Here is a 22,189-nt window from a genome sequence, read left to right as displayed (position 1 = left end):
AAGACAAGAATTGAACATCTATAAATTAAGGATCTCTGTTTCTCACAAGAACACAAAAATAAAATATCCACAATATAGTCATTAAAGAATTTTGTTTAGGGGGAGACATTTCTCTCGATAGTTTTTCTTCTTTTAGATTAGTTTTATCATATGTAGGTCAATTGACCAAACCATTATAAACTATTATGCTTAGTTTAGTATATTTTTCTTTTGTCGTCTGATTTATCGTCCACCAAGCTTTGTATTGTTAGTTTCTGCATGCACCATGTTATTTCGATCCCAACAAGTGGTATCAGAGCCAATGGTTCAGAGTCATCCGTTAAATGAAGTTGAAGACAGATTCAATGCGTGTTTAGATCAAGACGATAATGAAGATTTATCCAAAAAAAATTGAATATGATGCTATATGTGGAGATAAATTTACAAGCACAATTGTATTCAAAACACCTGCTGCTGCATCTCTCTTTTTAACCCATATTTTGACCACTTTTGACCAATGCCAGTTTTAAGTCATGCCTACTTGCAACGCATGAGTTCCAGTGCCAGTTTTAACTCACGCTTCTTTTTAATGCATGAGCTTCTTTTACCCATGTTTATTCTTAACACGTGGGCTCCTTTTAACCCATACTTGGGCTTCTTTTAACCAATACCAAGATTTTCAACCTATACCGATTTTTAATCATGGCAAGCAGCAGTGATGAAGATTATGTGAAGAAGGTGAATCAACTTTGTCAAGAAAATTCAGGCCAAGGGGAGATTATTAGGATTTGCCCTGAATTTCTAATCTATTAGGACTCTCTTTCTTGAAGGAATGGAAAAAGACTCCTAAAAGGATTAAATCTTCTTAATATGTCTTATCCTTTTCTTGGAAGACAAGAATTGAACATCTATAAATTAAGGATCTCTGTTTCTCACAAGAACACAAAAATAAAATATCCACAATGTAGTCATTAAAGAATTTTGTTTAGGGGGAGACATTTCTCTCGATAGTTTTTCTTCTTTTAGATTAGTTTTATCATATGTAGGTCAATTGACCAAACCATTATAAACTATTATGCTTAGTTTAGTATATTTTTCTTTTGTCGTCTGATTTATCGTCCACCAAGCTTTGTATTGTTAGTTTCTGCATGCACCATGTTATTTCGATCCCAACAGAAAGAACATTTTTAGAGTCAATTGTGAAAAGGAAAATAGTTTTTTATTTTATTTATTAATATACTTTAAAAAGAACAAAATACAAAATGTCATCATGTAAATACCATCAATTTTTGCCCCCTTGAGAATCGGGGCGTGTAATAACCTTATTTTAATAAAGCTCAATCTCATATTAACTAAGTAAATATATATAAAGATAAATGTACCAAATTGTTAATTTACTCAAACTAATTGCAATACAGTTAGACCTCTCTTTAACAGTATCCCTATATAACAACACTTCACTATAAAAGTCAAACTTTTCCGGAATCAATTTTTATATTATGTTATAATATATGTTCTCTATAACAGCACTTCGTTATAACATTCAAAAATATTCGGAACAAACGAGGTTGTTATAGACAGATTTGACTGTATATATTTTCAAACAAACATTAAAGGTGTGTATCGCAGCGAACAATTTGTTGGGCCGGTGCTAGCATGGGCCAATGCATATCTAGTCTTTTACTATATGTAACATTCGAGATTTTGTTATATGTAGCCGCACTATATGGCCCATAGTTTAGTAATTTTTTAAGTACCGATGTTTGTGGCTTATCACGCCCAACTATGCCTTATAAAAAGGACAAAGCGATCCCTGCAACAATAATCCGGTTCAAGAGTTCCGAGTTGAATCCCATAGAAAACTAACCTGTTTGGCACAACTTTTCAGTATTACCAATAATAAACTCAGTCAATTTTCAGAGTTCAAGACTTAATTTATGAATGAACTAAATTACTTAACTAAGAAAAAATACGACAATAAAAATTATCAACTAGTTAGAATGAGGTAAAATCAAGGATAAAAAGGTCTAAGGTTAGTGATTTCCCCAATTGCCGAATTAATTCCTAACATGTTAGCTATAATCTCGCCGCACCACTCTCTAAAGATGATGAGTTCTTATTTATCGCAACTATCTCACGATCAATTAGTATTCTCTTGAATTACTCTAGCTGACAATTTGTACAACTCGTAAAGATCACGCCAAAACTTCGTTATCTCTAATCCTGCTTTTAAATCCAAGTAATTAATCTCTTAACTTACTCGAAAGTAGCGTTGTTCAACAACAATTTAATCAAGTATTCTCTCTCAAGCAAAACAAGATAACTAGACACAATTAATCAAGGGTCCTTCAATTAACCACAAGAAGCACGTAGTTGAACAATTAAAGAGTAAAACAACTCAATTATACCAATACACAATCAAGAACTCATCCAACAATGTTCCATCAAGCCCTAGATGACGGGTTTAGCTACTCATAATATTATGTAAGATTACAATATAAAAAGTAATAACCATTAATGGAAGTATATATGAAGAAGGAAGTGAAAAACTCGTAAAAGAATTCTCCACCTTGCTCTTTTTGTGTTCTTGCCTCCTTCCGTTCAATCCCCTCAAAAAGTGAATTTAAAGACTATTTATAAGGGATATGATTAGCATGGAGCCAACTTTGGAACAAACTAGTCAGGTTACTACAAAAAAAGGGTAAATTGCGGAGGTTAAAATTGCAATTTGCGGAGGTTTGCGGAGGCACGGCGATTCGGGAAAATGAAATTTAATTTTTTTTGAGTGTAGGGGTTGTAAACCCCCGCAATTTCTTATGTGTACTCCATCGGGGTCTGTTCAATTTCTTTTTGGAGGTTTTGTCCCCTTCTATTTTTAAATATATTATAGAATTGTTTTTTTTATCATCAATTTGCCATACTTTTTCCCGAATATCAATTGAAATATTTATGCTTAAACCAAAACATTAAAATTAAAAAACATCAACATTTCATTAACCGTGAAAAATACTATGGCAGAGTAGTATCATATGTCATCAAGCTAAACTAGAACATAGTTAACCATCTATATTAATCAGCTATTACATTGGCCTAATACATCCACTTCAATTAAAATGAATCTCAATGGTTGTCACTGGGATTACTAGCGCCATAAGATCTTCTTGCATCCGTCGGTGAAACGGGTCCACTACCTGCATCACTTGGCTGCAGCAAAAAGTAAAAAAAATACAACTACTAAGGGAGTACAGGAAACAAGTCATTGAGATAAAATAAAATTATCTCAATGAGAAATAAAATACACTTTGCCTTTTGGAGATATTACTTGAAGTTCCATTGAGTCTTCTTGTGCCAAAGACATTACTTATGAAAATTCTGCCATGAATCATATTGTGGAATTCTATTTTAGGATTCTGTCATGTAACTACTCTACAGTAACTACTCTACATTAGGATTCTATGCAAGTTCTTTCTACTTGTTTATGACATGTTTAGAGTAGTATGTGTGTTTATTCACACAACTGCAAACTTTAAATCCTGGTATAAAACATACTAATATCCTTCCCTTTTCCCTGTTTTTGCTTGTCTCACTTCCTCCTTCCCTTCAGATATCTTATTTTTCAGCCACCTCAATGCTTAAAAGTTATTTCTTATATTTTAATTGAAACATCATCCATTGCACCTGGTTATAGAGCTTTTGTGGTTACAGATAGTTGTCTGTAGCTCACAAAAAGTAGCTGTAAAAGCAGCATGCTGGTAATGCCTGCTGAAACTGAGCCAACAATCTGCTTACACATTCATTGTGGTTCTCCAACTTGTTAGGTGGAAAAGGATAGACAAATTGTAGATTTTTCATAGTGACTATGGAGTTGCACTAGTTATCATAGTGACTCTCAACACTTCACAAATGAAAAATAAAATTGCACAATACACCAAAATTAAAAGAACTTAGCAGTTACCGTTGTAGGAGAAGCAAAGATCCCAGCAAATTGTTCTGGTATTGACCCTTCCTTCATTATCATGTATGCTTTGAGAGTATTCATCAATTGATTGTACTTCTCTTGGCATCCAGAAGAAGAGCATCCAATATTATTACTCACAATTCTAATATTACCAAGACGAAGATTTGTCTCTCTGAAAGTATTGCTTGGAGTAGCTCCTAATTCCAAATATCTCACCCTTCCAGGATGCTCTTTGCCTAGCACCTTACCAACAGCATCATTTGAAGAAATTTCAGACTCATCCACTGTACTTTTACTCACTGCTAGCTCAATTTTTTCCTAAACACAATACACATCAAAAAAATCTGAGCCAACATTACAAATCGGTTATTACTATGCTTTGCAATAATTATCTATTTCCTGCCATAAGGTGCAATCAGATTACTACGCATGCCATAAACTGGGCATGCCATATGTTCTCATGAGAATCATTAATGTGACACATTCAATCTGAGGTTTCAGAAAAATACCTGAATTTCTTCTTTATAACGGTAGTTCACAAAGGAAGTCCATTGATCCCGAGTAATACTTTGGTTTTAAGTGGGTCTTTAAACTCATACCACAACTTCTGCCTACTTGCAGCCCACTCTTTGCTGCAATAGAGCGATAAACATATTCTCATGCAACTTCCTCAATGGTCATGAAACAAAAATGAGGCTTCAAAAATATATTTTGGTTAATTTATCTTTCAAGTGCAGCTGATGAACCTTTCAAGTACAGCTAATGAACCTTTCAGAATATAAAGAGAAAAATATCAGTTCTCTATTCTCTATTATTAGAATAGAGAATATTAACTATGAAGCAATAAATACATACAACAAACACCATCTATAATCATAAACACTACCAAACTTGAAAATCCCATAAGAAAGAATGTGTTTGCATAGTCATAGTCATATCTCCCAACAATAATAAGTAGATTCAAAGACAAGTAAGTCAACAAACTATAAGCATCATGATAGAAAATATATTCACCGTAAGTTATCAAAAAGGGAACAGTTTACTCTAAAATATTTGTCGCAAAGCATCTAATTTGGAGAAATTAGTAGGCAAAAAGTCCTTGATCTAAAATAGGTATTTGACTGATATCTAAATCTAATGACATTAAAACTCCATTGCACGGCCCCCCCTTTTTCACAACTTACTTTTATTGGTAATATCAGTATGGGAGAATAGAGACAGTGGTCCACTGGTCTTGCATGTATGTATGTACTTACTTTCAGTTTTTTAACATACTGTAATATAATTTGTGATCATCAGTTTTCGAGTGACTTATCAATCTTCTGCTTGAAAAGGCGTAGAGATCAGATTCCCAAGTCTCAGCTTAAATAAATTACTAGTAGTAAAATCTTTAATTAGACACACATAAGAGAAAAAGTATATTATTTCTGCTGATATGCATTTTCAAGTGATCAGTAAATTTAATTATGATACTGTAGTATATCTCTGTTAGGTGTTTAACATGTCCAACAAAGCAAAAGGGGAGGAGAAACCAAGAGAAGTGAGAGGCAACAGATAAGAAGAGAAACAACAAGTGAAAATTTTGGAATTCCAAACAAAGTCCAAGATTCTTAACAATCAGGTTTGTCAAATTTTGTTTTTCAGCTACCTAAACTGTAAATTTCTCAGAATTCTTGATTTTCGCTTCTTTTTTGTCCTTTGCTCAATTGCTTGTGAAATGTCAGCTCTGTTTGTTTGTTGCTAATTTCTTACACATTAGATACGTATTGGGTTTAATTTAGAATGACAAAACTGAACTCGAAATTTTGATTTTGACCCCAAATTCCACCTTCCTAATTGCAAATTCAGTAAATCTTGGTTGTTTTCATTTAGAATAGTAAACCCAAAAGCACGAAGAACCAAAAGTACACAAAATTTCCTGCAGAGATATTGACCATTAAACCCAAAAGCACAAAGAAAGCAAGGAAAAAGCACACAAAAATTCATACAGATAGACCAAAATACACACAAAAATTCAAAATTAACAGAAATCCCATGAGTAAAAATAAGGAAAGAGAGAGAAAATCAAATATGGGAGGTGTAAAAGCGGTGGCGATTGTTGTTGTGAGGCGGAAGTTTTGTTGTTGTGAGGCGGAAGTTAGAAGAAAAGAGATTTGGATATTGTCTCTTCCAATCAAGCGACTGTCGTATTTTGTTGTTGTGAGGCGTAAGTTTCTAGGGCGAAAAAGATTGGTGAAAAGATGGAGGGAAATAAAAGTTACCCGCTATTATTTTAGGTTTTCGGATATTTTACGTCAGAGTGAACGAGTAAAGTACCTCTCTTTTTCTTTTTGCCTTTTTAGCTTAGTTCACTATTATTTTCAAGATTTCCTCAGCTAGCTCATTCACTCTCTCGTGTGCATGCTAAAGTGGACGAGCAAATTTTTTTTGTCTTTTTGTCCCGAATCGGCTTCTTTTGTTCATTTTCTGCCCAACTTGCTCCTACACATAACAATGCACTTAATGAGTATAATTCACTACAAAAACTCATATAACCTCCCGTATTCACATAAGTTATGAATGAAAGTACACCCAAAAATATGCTTTTTTTTATCACTAACTAAGTTGAACTAAAAGATACTTTGTTCTGATTTTCTCAAATTTGTGTTCTGTTATGTGAAGCACCCTTCTTCCGCCATAATGAAGATTATATTGCCACGTTTGGACAAATTAAGGTCTCTGGTGAATTAATACTTCCTCCGTTCCAAAAAGATGATACCTTTCAGATTCCGAGAGTCACATGGTGAAAGATAGTTTGTTATATATGTTTGAAAAGTGGGTTGTCCCACATCGGTGGTGCAAGGGCACTTTGTGTGCCTTTTAAGTCCTTGTCCTTTTATGTGTTTAATTTAGAACACATACTCTTATATGTGTGCAAATACATATATATTATATATTATATATATTAATATCAAAGACTTGGACTTGGACTTGGGGCCGGGTCAGACCTAAAATAAATATTTTATTTTTATTTATTTCTACAATTAAATCTGTTTTATTTTAAATTTATTTGAATAAACAGATGCGTCTTTTTATGAAAGAACACATCTTTTTGAAAAGGTCCGATGGTTGCCTATAAATAGAAGTTCTTCCAACAAAGTGGATATAGAAAAAATCTACGGTATATTCTTGGCTTGTTGTATCCTGAAGAAGATTGTTTGTATTTTCCCAATTTGTATAGGGGCAATATCTTCTTTAAGCAAAGTCGTTCTCACGCCTCAAGCCTTCTTCAATTTCGTTTTCGATTATTATTTTTCTAACAATCTTAAAGAAGATAATCTGCTATGGAGAATATTCTGTCCGCTGTTGAAAATCCAAAAGAGTTCATCAAACTCGATCGTTTTGATGGATCAAACTTTACTCGCTGGAAGGACAAGATGATTTTCCTACTGACTGCTCTGAAGATTTTTTATGTTCTTGATCCATAATTGCCTGCTTTGCCAGAACCCACTGTAGAAGATTCTGATGAAGTGAAAGCAACAAGGAAGAAACGGGAAGATGATGAACTGCTGTGTCGGGGACATATTCTGAATACATTAACAGATCGTCTCTATGATCTATATCAAAATTTGAAGTCTCCAGGGGAAACCTGGACGGCATTGCAAAGTGCTTATGAAAACGAGAAATGAGGTATTGATAAATTTCTATCTTTAAAGTACTTCGAATTTAAAATGGTTGATACAAAGCCCATCATGGATCAGATTCATGAACTGCAAATCTTAGTTTCAAAACTAACTGATCTTGAAGTTAAAATTCCTGATGCACTTCAAATCGGTGCTATACTTTCTAAACTGCCCTCTTCCTGGAATGACTATAGAAAGAAGATCCTGCATTCTTCTGAGAAATTGACTGTGGAACAGTTTCGAACTCACATTCAAATTGAAAGAGAGAATCGAATTCCTGATACTTTTATGCAACCTTCGAGTTCCACAGTTAATAATGTTAGTCAGAATAATAATGGAGATGGAAACAAAAATCTGAAAGTTTCAAATAAGCCTCAATTTAAAAAGAGGAATACTTTGAAATGTCATCATTGTGGAAAGAAAGGCCACAAGATCCGTGATTGCAGGTTTAAGAAAGCAGGAATTAACTTTAACCATGGAAATTCTGGAAACTCGGGAAGGTCTGAAAAGGCAAAAGCAAACACGGTTGAAAGTTCTTCACAAGGCTTGGTTGCAATGGTTTATGTAGTACCATGCAATATGGTTACAGAATTAAACATGATTTCTGCTGCTGTTAAGAGTCAAGTCTGGTGGTTAGATTCGGGTGCCACCATTCATGTCTGTTATGAGAAGAATATGTTCAAGACTTATGCAGAAGTGAAAGAACCCGAGAAGGTTCTCATGGGAAATCATATGACTGCAGATGTTGCAGGAAAAGGAAGTGTTGAGATCAATTTCACTTCTGGGCAGAAGCTAACATTGCTAAATGTGTACCATGTTCCTGACATGAAGAAGAACTTGATGTCTGCTAGTTTGCTGTCTAAGAGAGGCTTCAAGATAGTCATAGAATCTGATCATGTAATAATATCTAAGAATGGTCTATTTGTTGGAAAGGGCTACACTTGTGATGGCATGTTCAAACTTAGTATTAATGCAATAAACTATGTTTCTGCTTATATTGTTGAGTCCAATTCTTATTTATGGCATGCTAGATTAGGACATTTAAATTTTGGTTCGTTAAATTATATGTTCAAAAATGGATATATTTCTTGCAAGCATGATAATGTGGAAAAATGTGAAATATGTATACAAGCAAAAATGACTAAGAAACCTTTCTGTAAAACTGAAAGATTTAGTGAATTGTTACACTTAGTACATTCTGATATATGTGAACTAAATGGAAAGTTAACCAGAGGAGGCAAGAGATATTTTATTATTTTTATAGATGATTATTATAGATTCACATATGTTTACTTGCTTAGAACAAAAGATGAAGCATTTCAGAAGTTTAAAGATTATAAATCTGTTGTGGAAAATTAAAAGAATACTAAGATTAAGATTCTTCGTAGTGATAGAGATGGAGAATATTTTTCCTCTGAATTTAATAAGTTTTGTGAAGAGAATGGTTTGATACATCAAACAAGTGCTCCTTATACACCACAACAAAATGGTTTGATTGAAAGGAAAAATAGAACTTTAGTTGATATGATTAATGCTATGTTAATGAATGCACATTTACCACATAATTTATAGGGTGAAGCACTTTTAACAGCTTGTCACATATTAAATAGAGTACCTTCAAAAAGCTTACATGTTTCACCATATGAACTTTGGAATAATAGAAAACCTAATTTAGATTATTTTAAAGTGTGGGGGTGTATATCATTCTATAGAGTTCATGATCACCAAAGAACAAAACTAGGTCCTAGAGGAATTAAAAGCGTTTTTGTTGGATATTCTCAAAATTCTAAGGCATATAGATTGTTGGATCTAGAATCTAATGCTATAATAGAATCTATTCATGTTCAATTTATTGAAAATAAATTTTTAGATAACACTGTTGATGAGGAAATGACTGAATCAAATGAAAGTGATAATAATGCATATAGATCGTCACATGCCGAAATTACTACAAGTAAAAAGAAAAGTGACAATATACAAATAGAACTAAGAAAGAGTCAAAGAATGAGGAAAGAAAAATGTCTTGGTTCTGATTTTATCTCTTCACAGTCCTTAGTCTTTCTTGTAGAAGGAGATAGAAAAAATGTCTATAATCAAATTCCTATCTTGTTAAATGTTGAAGAAGACCCGAAGACATTTCAAGAAGCTATGGCTTCTCGAGATGCTGCCTTCTGGAAAGAGGCTATTAATGATGAAATGGATTCAATAATGTCCAAGAATACTTGGGTTTTAGTTGATTCTTCCAAATGGATAGAAACCCATAGGTTGTAAATGGGTCTTTCGGAGGAAGTATAATACAGACGGTTCTATCCAAACCTTCAAAGCAATATTAGTTGCAAAAGGTTTCACTCAAAAAGAAGGCATAGACTATTTTGACACTTATGCTCCTGTAGCAAGAATAACGCCCATTAGAGTGCTTTTATCGTTGTCTTCTATATATAACTTGTATGTGCATCAAATGGATGTTTAAACGGCCTTTTTAAACGGAAACCTTGGTGAAGAGATTTATATGCAACAACCTGAAGGTTTTGTTCTTCCAGGAAATGAGAAGAAAGTATGTAAATTGATAAAGTCTCTCTATGGTTTGAACCAAGCACCTAAACAATGGCATGAAAGGTTTGATAATGTTGTACTTTCAAATGGATTCATACATAATCATGCTGATAAATGTATTTACTCCAAGTTCACAAAAGAATACGGAGTTATCATTTGTCTATATGTTGATGACATGCTAATTTTTGGTACAAATATGCTTGATATTACTGAAACCAAGAAGTATCTAACTTCAGTTTTTAAGATGAAAGACTTAAATGAAGTAGATACTATTCTAGGCATAAAGGTGAAAAGAGAGAACAAAAGAATGACTTTATCACAATCGCATTATATTGATAAGATCCTTGCTAAGTTCAGTCATTTAGGCATAAAGGAGTTTAATACTCCGTATTACTCTAGTATCAAGCTAACTGAAAATACTGGAAGAGCAATAGCCCAATTAGAGTATGCAAGTGCAATAGGTAGTATGATGTATGCAATGCATTGTACAAGACCTGATATAGACTTTGCTGTTTGTAAACTTTCAAGGTTTACTAGTAATCCAAGTAATGATCATTGGAAAGCAATAACTAGAGTACTTGGATATTTAAAATATACAAAATGTTTGGGCATTTGCTATACTGGTTTTCCCACTGTTTTAGAGGGATATTCTAATGCAAGTTGGATTAGCAGTGTTAATGATAATAAATCCACTTCAGGATGGATATTTACTTTGGGAGGTGGTGCCATTAGTTGGGCATCCAAGAAACAAACTTGTATTTCTCATTCTACTATGGAATCTGAATTCATAGCATTAGCAGCTGCTGGGAAAGAAGCAGAATGGTTGAGGAACATGTTATTAGATATAAAGTTGTGGCCACAACCTATGCCAGCCATTTCTGTATTTTGTGATAGTGAGACTACCATGTGTGTGGCTCATAATAAGATATATAATGGGATCAAGACATATAAGCCTGAGGCACGCTTATATATGAGAATTAGTCACAAACGGGACTATAACTATTGTGTATGTGAGATCGAATAAGAATTTGGCAGATCCACTTACCAAACCATTAACAAGAAATTTAGTACAACAAACTTGTGAAGGAATGGGGCTAAAACCTCTAAATTGAATACAAGCGACAGGAACCCAACTTTGAGTTAGTATACACTCTAACAAAATAAGTTCAATGAGGTAATAACAAGTTGTTTTGTATTGCTTAAGCACTTATCTCCTTTCGGAGCCTTAATTCCAATGTACTACGTATTGTTATGGGAGGAGTCAAGAAGTTGTTAAATATCTGAAATAACTAGGGAAAAAATAACAAACTTCATGGTGCAAACTGTTACACGAAGAGGTTGAATTAAATCTTAATGAAATTAGTAAATGTTTGTAGTAACAGGAACATTGTAGCTAATTTCACCTATATGAATATTGAAGTGGTGCCGCTTCAAGCAAGGTTTAAGGGGTTGATCTTATAAATATTCATGAAGTCAGGATGAGCACATGGTCATAAACGTGCTAAAGCAAATACTGGATTTTCTTAGCCACTGTATAATATTGTGCGTGTGATATTTTCGGTTTTGACACAAGGAGTTGTGGTTCAAACCTTTTAAGGTACCAATAACTTCGTCAAGACTTTAAGATATTTACACTAATGGAAAGTTCAAATAAAAATAAGATACTCTCCAATATGCGTAATATTATGAGAAATATAACAAACTAGTGGGGGATTGAAAGATAGTTTGTCATATATGTTGGAAAAGTGGGCTTGTCCCACATCGGTGGTGCAAGGCCACTTTGTGTGCCTTTTAAGTCCTTGTCCTTTTATATGTTTAATTTAGAACACATACTCTTATATGTGTGCAAATACATATATATTATATATTATATATATTAATATCAAAGACTTGGACTTGGGCTTGGGCGCGGGCCGGGTCGGACCTAAAATAAATTTTTATTTTTATTTATTTCTACAATTAAATCTGTTTTATTTTAAATTTAAATTTTAAATTTATTTGAATAAACAGATGCGTCTTTTTATGAAAGAACACATCTTTTTGAAAAGGTCCGATGGTTGCCTATAAATAGAAGTTCTTCCAACAAAGTGGATATAGAAAAAAATCTACAATATATTCTTGGCTTGTTGTATCCTGAAGAAGATTGTTTGTATTTCCCCAATTTGTATACGGGCAATATCTTCTTTAAGGAAAGTCGTTCTCACGCCTCAAGCCTTCTTCAATTTCGTTTTCAATTATTATTTTTCTAACATATTTGTGTTTAATAGAGTTTATTTTATGTGTGGGTACGTTGAAGATGAAATTGGGAGCAAAGTAAAGATTTTATGTGTATTTAATGCACTACATAAATGACTCATGATTATGTCCATGCAATTGAAGACAAAAGAAAACAAGTAAAAGTCAAAAGAACCAAAAAGACAACAAATGAATTGAATTGAAAAGAGAAGAAAAAACGTGAATGGGAAAGTAGGCAGAAGAAATCAAAATTCAAAGCAAAGCAAAGAAGCAGGCGACGCAAGCAAAGTTTCTCGCATTTCAGCTCGAGTCACCAGGCCTAACGCGAGGTGGAGCGTGCGGTGAAGCTCGCGAGGCGAGGTCTACAGCGAGGTGTTCGCGTGTTCCGAGTTTTTAAGGTCTATTTTGTTTCTTATTTGGTTTTGGACTTGGTTATTTCGTCTAAGCCTTTACCCTACACATATAAATAGTCATTAAACACTAATTTTGAAGGAGATTAAGATTATACACAATTTTTACTGGAGATTCGACCTAAGGAGGCAAGAACACACTAGGAGCAAGGCGGAGAATTCTTCTACGAGTTTTTCACTTCCTTCTTCCTATTTCCATTATTGGTTATGAATTCTAGTATTGTAGTTATGCATACTATTATGAATAGCTAATTTGTTAGCTAGGTTTTTGATGGAATCTATTGGAGGATGATTTTCCTGTTACATTAATATAGATTTGATGTAGCTTTTTCTCTATTTGTTCAACTACGTTTATATTGTGAAGAGCTCTCAATCGACTGTGCCTATTTAGTGTGTACTACTCGGGAGAGAGTGCATATTTAGGTAGTTGTTGAACAACATCACTCCTAACGTATATGAGGGATCAATACGGAGGGTTTAAAGGTGGAATTAGGGATAACGAAACCTTGGTGCGATCCGAGTGAGCCGTACTTAATGCCATCTAGCGTAATTCGGGAGAGAATTACAACACTCAGAGCGCTCATGATCGGTAGAGAAAACTTAGGCAAATTTATAGAAAACGTAGCGGAAAGGATTCAGACAATAGGGGAAATCATAACTCTAGACCTCCTTAATCTTGTCTCCAATCCTTATCCTTGTTAATTGATAGTTTTACTGATTTCTAGTATTTGTTAGTTAATTAGATAAAAATAAATATTATAATCTTTATAATTAGGAAATTGTTTGGACTTGTGTTTCTTAGCGATATTGAACAATTGTAGTTACATTAGTTCTCTGTGGGATTCGACTCCGGACTTGTAAACCGGATTATATTTGCAAAGACCACTTAGTCATTTTATAAGGCATAGTTGGGCGTGATCAGGGTTTGACAGAAAAACGTGGGGGGAGTGCGATATATACGTTAGATAGTGTACGTGAAAAATGAGCTTAATTGATATCTCATTTAATTCCTAAAACGTATATAATTGGTAAATTGTATATGCCCATGTAATTAGGTTGAAACTTGAATAAGAAGGGTAAAAAGGTTTCATACAGTATATAGCTTGATAAAAATCCCTATACGATATTTGTTTTTCTTTAAAAGCAGCAACACTTTTCTCTAGAAATTTTTTCTTGAAATTTTTATTAGGCGTGAGAAAATACAGAAGAAGGTCACGGGTCTGTTTGAGAATCAACCTTGGTACTTTTTAGGAAATAAGATGTAGCTCGTCAAATGATTTATTACTTAATTCTCTTCTAAATATGTCTTATTATGGCACTTGCACGATAACCAATTGCTTTTTTTTTTATCTGGATAAAGGACACCATTACGTGAGACTTTAACAAGGGACGTATGGCATTTATACCCCCCCCCCCCCCCCCCCCCAACCTCAACATGTTCTTCTACAAAAACTAAAAACTGTCATTATTCGCTAGAATGTGTCCTGCCTCAAATTCTTTCTTCAAGCATTATCAAATATTACTTCTACTCAGCTCTTTCTTCCTATGACATTCATTTTATTAGCCCATTACTGCTATATTCTTTTAATTATTAGTCTGCACCTTGTTGAAATCTGTTTGCTGGATCAGAAACTAAAAGAGTTGCTAATACATTCTTTCTCTTCTGGTTTTCTTCTTTCTTTCTTTTTTTCTCAGCAAATTAGGCTTGCTCGTTTCATTGAATTAATGGAGATGCTAAATTCTTATCCAAAACCAAAGGGTGAAGAATCTCTCCCTTTATTATGAGCTTTTTTTAATTCTCTTTGGTTGGTAAAGAACGTCTCTCATCATCTGCTTCTCCCCTAAAAGTTCACAGATTGTGCATTTCATGCTTGTCTTATGCACAGACGTGGGTATGTATACTTGTAATAGAGTGCTCTCATTTGCTGATAAAGATACATAAGCAGTTGATTGTAGTAAAAAAATTTGTTGATTCACTTTGTAAATAGGATCATACTTTTATCTTTCCGTATTTGGTCAGGGGGAGCAAAAGATTGGTAGAGGAATAGAAGCTTAATTCGTGTATTTAAGCTCCCAAAGTTTCTTTTTTACCATGTTACCATTTTTCCAGCAAAAGATATATGTTCATCACAGTGCGGGAGGGAAATGCTGCGCCCCTGGACGCTCAGAGGAAAAATTTACACATCAACTAACCCCAAACTAGTTAAAACCAATAGATTTCATTAATTATAACTATTCCGCTGCATCCAGTACTCTTTAGAAATGTAGAATTTATCTCTACAGTAGTCCTTAACGAGGCAACAGACACTCGTTACAAACACTTGTAATCCCAAAAAAGTTGCAGGCAAGCTTATGGAAATTTCAGTAAACAGTCATGGAGACTATAAGTACAAAATTTGGCGAGAACTTGAAAGGACTCGGCAATCAAGTTGCACCAGCATGCACTAAAGAGAAGATAAAAGCGATGCAGTCAGAGAAATATTTGGCTGTCTCTGTCGGAACCCCAGACGGCCAACATCACGACCAAAGACCCCGGACTCTGTTCTGAAAATAAATCTAACCTAATAACAACAATAGCCTATCTAAAGACATCCTTGCTAATACAAATACATTTCATACATTTCAAATAGAGGCTTCTGTCTCTTGTCCCTCTCCCGCTTAGTGAATTCTAAACATTCAAATTGCACTTTTGAGGGGCAGGTGAATACACCAATAATCGCTTACTGAATAACAAGTGCTTGCTCAACCAAAATCAAGACATCTGGTCTGTCCATAATCTAGGATAAAGAAAATGCATAAGCAAAAGGAGCAGAAACATTTCCACCCAGGTGAACTAAAACCAATAAACAACATACCGCCAAAGAGATTGAAAAGCTCTACAGAAACAAATCTAGATCAATCCCTGGCGTTGTAGATCGGTATATGTCTTTTTGTTGTAGATGTTTCCCTCTTGATCTTCATATTCTTCTTCAAGATCTGGGCGCCACTTATTCAGGCCTTGTTTTTCTTGGATTCTTTCCCAAAGTTGCTTGGCTTCCTGTGACACAACAAAAAATGTGCATCAGAAGCTGCAGTAACAAAGGAAAACGGAACAGCTAGCTGTGTTTCAGGATTAAAATAATGCCAAAAAAAAACTAGAAGCTGTCAGACTAATTTGATTTGCATCTATGGATCTAGGTACTAATATAACCAAGACGGTAAAAAGTAAGCTAAGACATGATTTAAGAGGGAAAAGAGGGAAAGAGAGCAGGGCTCTTTGAAGCTTAGTTGGCAGAGCAGAAAATTGCATCCACTGAGTTACCAAACTACATCTGCACTTTGTATCCTCACTATATTTATAGGAAGAGTGGAAGCAAGAATGACGCCCCGAAGAAACGCATCATCGTCTGTCCAGACATGTAAAGAGGTTCATATGGTTATTAAGCTACTGAAATCACAATTTTAATAATTAAATCATGACGGATCAACAGCAGAATGTTAAAAGTAACCAAAATTACTACTCAAGAGCCTACATGTTAGGGGTCTGGCTCTTTGAAATCAGGCGTGGCACGATCATGGCAAGGATTTGGCATGATGGCCTTGTCATTTGCCCATGTGCGGATGAAAAACAACATGTGGGACAGTGGGGCGGCATTGTTAAAGCCTGCCAGATGACACCAAGGCATGAGCTTGGTTACGTGCAAAATAAAGGCCAAGATCTTGAGGGAGGCAAGACAAGGTTGGCAAGGTCTTGACAAAGCTGTGTGGGCAAGTGAAGCTCATGGCATGGCATGGGCACCGGGCAGCATCGACATGGGCACTTAAGCATATGGGAGGTGCCAAGGTCGGGCTAGGCTATGGCAAATCAAGGCGGGTTGATGACAAAGGCTAAGGTAAACTAAGGCAGGGTATAAGGCAAAATATAAGCAATGGCGCAAGTGAAACAAGAGTTGTCACGGACAAGACTGGAACTCGGCCAAGGCATGTGTGAGTGGCATTGGCGAGGGGCATCTGCAGCTAAGTCATGGGCGGCAGGCATGCCGAATTGCATTGGCGGGAGGCAGTGTCAAGATACCAAAAGCAAGCCTTGGGCGCGGAGCAAGCAAGGCCGAATACGCACATGCAGCGCACATGGGAGCAGTTGGGCAGTTTCTTTTGGTTGTAACAGCGCGATTTCTTTTGGTTGCAACTTGAAACTGCTTGTAACCATGTTGCATTATATTTGTAGCCTTTCTACACGAAATGATGGCCTACGTAGTTGGGGATGTCAACTACATGTTAGAAACTGATTAGCCTTGAGTGTGACGAGTGTCAAAAGAGATGAAAAGTGTCCTTGTGCTGTCAAGTACCAAAGGTTGTCACGTGTTATAAATGTGCCTTCGGACTTGGACAAACTGGAAGTACGAAATTCGTGTGCAATTTCACAAGAACGGAAGCTAGAAAGAAACGTGAGGATTTCTAAAGAGTGTTCTTTAGGGCCTAAGGCTGGGCATGGGCAGGTTCTAGTGTGGCACCGAACGACTTCTGTTCTTTGTCAAGTTAAGTGGGCTGTGAACGACTTGTGTTCATAGAAAGTGAGGGTGTCCTTTCTGTGTTTTGTGATTAATGCTAAGGTTGGGAATTTTCCCGTATATGTTGTTCTTTACTTTCGCTGCCCAAAATTAAACTAAGGCCAAAGACACGAAAATTTAGCCAAGTGTTGAAAGGCTGAGTCAAGTTGGAGACTGCCGCACGGAGGCAAACTTCAGGTTGAAGAAGTTTACCCTATGACACTACACATGGTGTCTCAAAAGCATGGTTCACAAAAAATATCGCACTTGAGACGTCAACTAACATATAGTGTTATCGCACTTGAGACCTCTAAGGCCCGTTGGGTTTTAAGCGCAAAGTGCAAATAAAGCATGGGCTTTAACGAAGAAAGGCGCAAATAGAGAAGAACTACAAATAGTTATCCAATAACAAATATATGGATAAAATAATTGAAAAAGAATTATGATGAAGTGAAATATCAATTGTTTAGTGACGCCTCTTCAGGATTACGCTCATTGGCAAGGAAAAGTATGCCTTTAGAGTCTTGATGACAACAGAAGCGCCCACCAAGCGAGACGAAGCGCTCAACATGTTTTGAGCCTCGCTTCAGGGCTTAAGCGTGCTTTAAGGGTGGCCTTTGAAAACACTGCTAACATAAAGATAGTACACAATGCGAAGAGAGAAAGAAGTTTCTCCAGAAGTAATACAAAATGGAAAAATGGTTATACGGGTAATAGACAGGCGCATACTATGAATGGGCTTATAACTACGCACTTATTAGCTGGATACTTTTTTGCAGCCTCTATTGCAACCATGACAAACTTCATGCAAGAACTTATGCTTCAGCTATTAGTCAAACACTTGGCATCTAAAATAGATTAGAACTCAAAATTAAGACATTCGAAAGGGATGTCTCAGAGGGTAAGGACAAAGAATAGAGAAAGAAATGAGAGAGATTGTTAATTTTTTGTTTCAGAATGAGTAAAAAAAGAGAAAGGAATATCACATACAACATAGCATACCTGACGAAGATTTAATTTGTCACAAGTCTATGGTCTTTTTGGCATTTATAAAATCAAAATGTTCCATCTGAAAGAGGTCTTTTCCTCTGCTTCTCTCCGAACAAAACTAGAAGTCTTTTTACATGTCTTTCTCTCCCTAGAAATTAAGGCAAGAGCAGAAGTGAATCTCCACCCCTCTCCTTTTCTTCCCAGAACATCCATTTACATTAGAAAGATCACTCATCATTATGGGTTTACTGATTGAGGAAGAAACCTTTTGCTAAAACCTTAACCTAATGTTTTTTCATCTGATAAGATGACTTAGATCAGTACTCTAAGTTTGAAATCATCTGTATGTAGAGAGCATGCTTATAGGAGTACACTGTATGATAAGTTACCTTTGTGTAAGTCTCATTTGATAAGTCATATTCATAGACAGTGATCTTCAAGGGATTATATGTGTCACTGGATACAAATGTTTATAGGTTACATCCTGGACTTTAAAGACTCCTTTGAAGAAGTCTAACCAACGTAAGTAACAGTTATGTCTAATGATCATGTGTATACAAATATAGACGCCTTTGAGATGAATAGCATACAAGAAGGTAATGTGACTAAACTGCAACTCTATCAATATTTCATTTCAACGAGTAACAGATGTTTTAATTAGCCTAACATCTAGATAACTAAACAAATAGCATTAAATATGTAACAATGATGAACAGAGATTGCAGCTTAGAGAAACATACTTCGATTGATGTGATCTCATTAAAGTTCTTAGTATTTGGGATACCAAGACAACGCATTCCATGTTGATGTCTCCATTCCTTGAAATGCCGCTCATAAGCCCTACGGCCCCAGTAACTATGGTTCCCACATATCTCACACTTGAACTCCTGAAAGCATTCATACAAAAGTGCCTAAGAGCTCATATGTCTAAAAAAGTGTCACAGAGATGAATGACAAATCTGATCAACCATCAGTAGCAGATAACACCTATTGATCCAACAAGCACTTAGCTGTAATCATTCAGATATTACAGTAAAGAAAAAGGTATTATTACATGCAGGCATCCTCTAATTCTCTTCCAGGCCCCTTTTTCGTCTCTTTATTTTTCTTTTTCTTTTTTCTTTCAGTACTCTTTCTGAGGCAGGTAAGAGAGTTCTGATGACTAAACTTTTATGGGGCCTTGACTTGGGGGAGAATGGGTGTCTCTCGTCTCCAAATTTAAGTTATTAGCAGTACAAACTGTACCAAAGCAACACATCTGTAATGAGTTAAGCTTAAACCAGCACAATCTATAGGTCTTCTGGAACAAAAAGAAGACTATTTCAGGCGCCCAAGCAAAGATTACACAAGTCAAACACCTATTCAAGAGCTAAAAACTGAGACTCTAATCTTTAAGTCATGCCTTGGAACTATGCAAGGAGATAACACATGTCAACATCAAAAATACAAATGGAAACCGCAAGTACAACAAAAATTTACTCAAGGAAAAAAGAAGAAGAAGAAGAAAAATAGCAGTTAACAATGTGACCACCGACTCATAACAGACATCAAAACAAAGGGCAGGCAGCCTACCATACACTCCCAAAAAAATTACCTGACCAAGGCCGTGAAGCTTATACAACCAGTAAGGAATAGGCTTCCCATCCCAACCCATAGGCAACTTCAGAGGATTATAAATTTGTTGGTCTTCTTCGTCACTCTCAGACTCAGCCTGTACATCATCCTGTAGAAAACATCAAAAAAGCAGCATCGTTAGAAAGGATAGCAGCTTATACATAAGTCGAGATACACTAAAAGAAAAACTAAAACCAATTAATTAGTGTGACGAAAGGTCTCTGAAGAGCATGTTTGATGGTTCTGTTAAATTCATCTACTCCCAACAGTCACAGATTTTAGAAAGCTCAAGCAAGTTCAGTTGCAAATCTTTCTTATTAGTCAATGCACTAAATTCCATGGGGCTTTTCCTTTATATCTACCATTTCAACAGGCTACGATCTCAATATTACGCGGTAGTTCCAAAATTGAATACTATTACACTCATTCGGACCGAATTATCTCTAAAGATTCACAAAATACACTCATTTATTTTCCATTTTCCTTTCATTAAAATGCTGTGCTCAAACCCCGCCTGTGAAATATGAACAGCCCAGAAGACTGCCCCCACTTATGGAACATTGTACTAAGTCCTTTTTATCACATTTTAGAACTGTCAGCAGGGGGTTATCTCTTTAACTTCTAAGGGCATTTGATTATAGCAGATGTACCGAATATTTGTATAGAATTTTTTACCACGAGTTTGTGTATTAGGGGAAGTGGCTTGCTCCGCAGACACTTGTGTAAGACAGAATCACTGCCTTTCACAGAGCAAAGAGAAGAGGTACTTGTTCTTTCTACTTGAAACTTAATTGAGGATAATCTTCTCCTCAAGTACTGTATGTTTTCTTGTTCATATTTTTAGAGCAAAAAAGAGAGTATGTGGGTATTTAGTGTAATTAACCCATATCTTAATTAAGAGTTTGATCTCTTTTATGATGGCTGGTGCTTTCTTTCCCATGAGGTTGCAGGTTGCTCATGAATTACCTCTTCACGTTCTGCCTCCATTTCTTCATATGTCAAAGCCTGTTTTTTCTCAACATTCTCTTTTGTCCGCACAATTGTCTGCAGGGAAATAAATATTAAGAAGAAAGTATTAGCGGACCAACTAAAGGTTTAACATCATACAAATGAGCACCATGATTGCTGTCCGCTCAAACATGACTTCAAAAACTGAAAATACGGTAGCACGTAAAGAATCTGTTTATGAATTTACTCCACATTCATTTGTATGTGAGCATGTTGCCTTAGATATCTTTTTCTTTGGGAGATGAGAGAAGTGTTGTGTCACCCACCTCATGCAACAGATCACATAGCTTTCTTATCTTTGCTTCCATAAGGGCAATCTCTTTTACATCATCACCCACTTGAGGAGCTGGCATAACACCATTTTGTTCTGGTTTCCGGGAGCCTTTTGCAAAATGCTTTCTGTCCAGTTTTTCTAGCGGTGTATGCTGTCAAAACATCAAACAACAAATGTATGCATGTCGAAACCAATTCACAAATAATTTGAAACAGGAAGCAATCAAATCCACAAGCATATACGAGAGAACACTTCATTATTGGGTAAAAATGCTAATTCTTGGGTAAAGATGCTAGCAACTAACCTTCGTAAGGAAAAGTCTCTCGGCACGTTGCTGAATAGTACCTCCAGTCTTCAATCCTAGAGCACCCAATGCCTAAAATAAATGCCACAACATTGACGTACACATCAACATTAAGCACCCTAAAGTCGTGCAATAATATTTTAAACCACAGAATATAGTCTACATCATGGGAATGGCATATATGAGAAGTACACACAAATAAAACATGATAGTTGGCAGGGAAAGAGGATTAAAGAAATATCTGTGGGAATAGGAAAATGAGAAACTGGTGCAATTTTCTAACATCAATCAGCAAAACGATCTCTTGTTTTGGCATACAAGTTGAGCTTGACATAAGCAAGTCTTAAACAAACCCCAATGAGAAGTTTAAAATGGTAAAATCAAAGTTCAGAAACCCACATATCCACAAATTGCAATATCAATGGGGCCAAGGGAATCCCCAACTATCAAACAGTCCATGAACAAAGTAATAGTCAAAGCTTTATCCACAAATCTCTTTTAAATGTGCATTTATCATAAAGATAATACAAAAAACATGTGCATGAATACAAAGAGAAAGCTCCAATGATAAATGAACCATAGAAAAAGAAAAGGGAAAGGGACTTCTTTTTTACTTCGGGGTTTTTAGGGGGGGGGGGGGGTGGGGTAGGGGGGGGGTTTTTTTAGGGGGGTA

General features: G+C 35.6%; 1 protein-coding gene and 1 long non-coding RNA gene across 3 annotated transcripts in view; both read right to left on the bottom strand.

Annotated features, from left to right (window-relative positions):
* Positions 1-2,945: 2,945 nt before the first annotated feature.
* Positions 2,946-6,210, bottom strand: LOC109210958. The gene is made up of 3 exons (XR_002065635.1): positions 4,447-6,210; positions 3,935-4,255; positions 2,946-3,183 (listed from the first exon to the last, which is right to left on the bottom strand). It is a non-coding gene; the product is annotated as an uncharacterized LOC109210958 (long non-coding RNA).
* Positions 6,211-15,124: 8,914 nt separating this feature from the next.
* LOC109210957 (splicing factor SF3a60 homolog) overlaps positions 15,125-22,189 on the bottom strand; it is a 12,360-nt gene continuing 5,295 nt past the window's right edge. Inside the window, exons 7-13 of one of the 2 annotated variants that reach the window (XM_019374442.1) lie at positions 21,517-21,588; positions 21,205-21,363; positions 20,897-20,974; positions 19,911-20,039; positions 19,057-19,203; positions 15,653-15,834; positions 15,125-15,574 (exon numbers count right to left, since the gene is read on the bottom strand). In XM_019374442.1, coding sequence (XP_019229987.1) covers positions 15,688-15,834; positions 19,057-19,203; positions 19,911-20,039; positions 20,897-20,974; positions 21,205-21,363; positions 21,517-21,588 — 732 coding nt within the window. In that variant the 3' untranslated portion in view covers positions 15,125-15,574; positions 15,653-15,687. Of the gene's footprint in view, positions 15,835-19,056; positions 19,204-19,910; positions 20,040-20,896; positions 20,975-21,204; positions 21,364-21,516; positions 21,589-22,189 lie in introns of both variants that reach the window. The other variant, XM_019374441.1, reaches the window with a different exon arrangement.

Source organism: Nicotiana attenuata, unplaced genomic scaffold (genome assembly GCF_001879085.1).
Source record: "Nicotiana attenuata strain UT unplaced genomic scaffold, NIATTr2, whole genome shotgun sequence".
Lineage (NCBI taxonomy): Eukaryota > Viridiplantae > Streptophyta > Magnoliopsida > Solanales > Solanaceae > Nicotiana > Nicotiana attenuata.
Note: the sequence above shows the minus strand (reverse complement) of the source record. Positions and strands in the feature narration are given on the sequence as shown.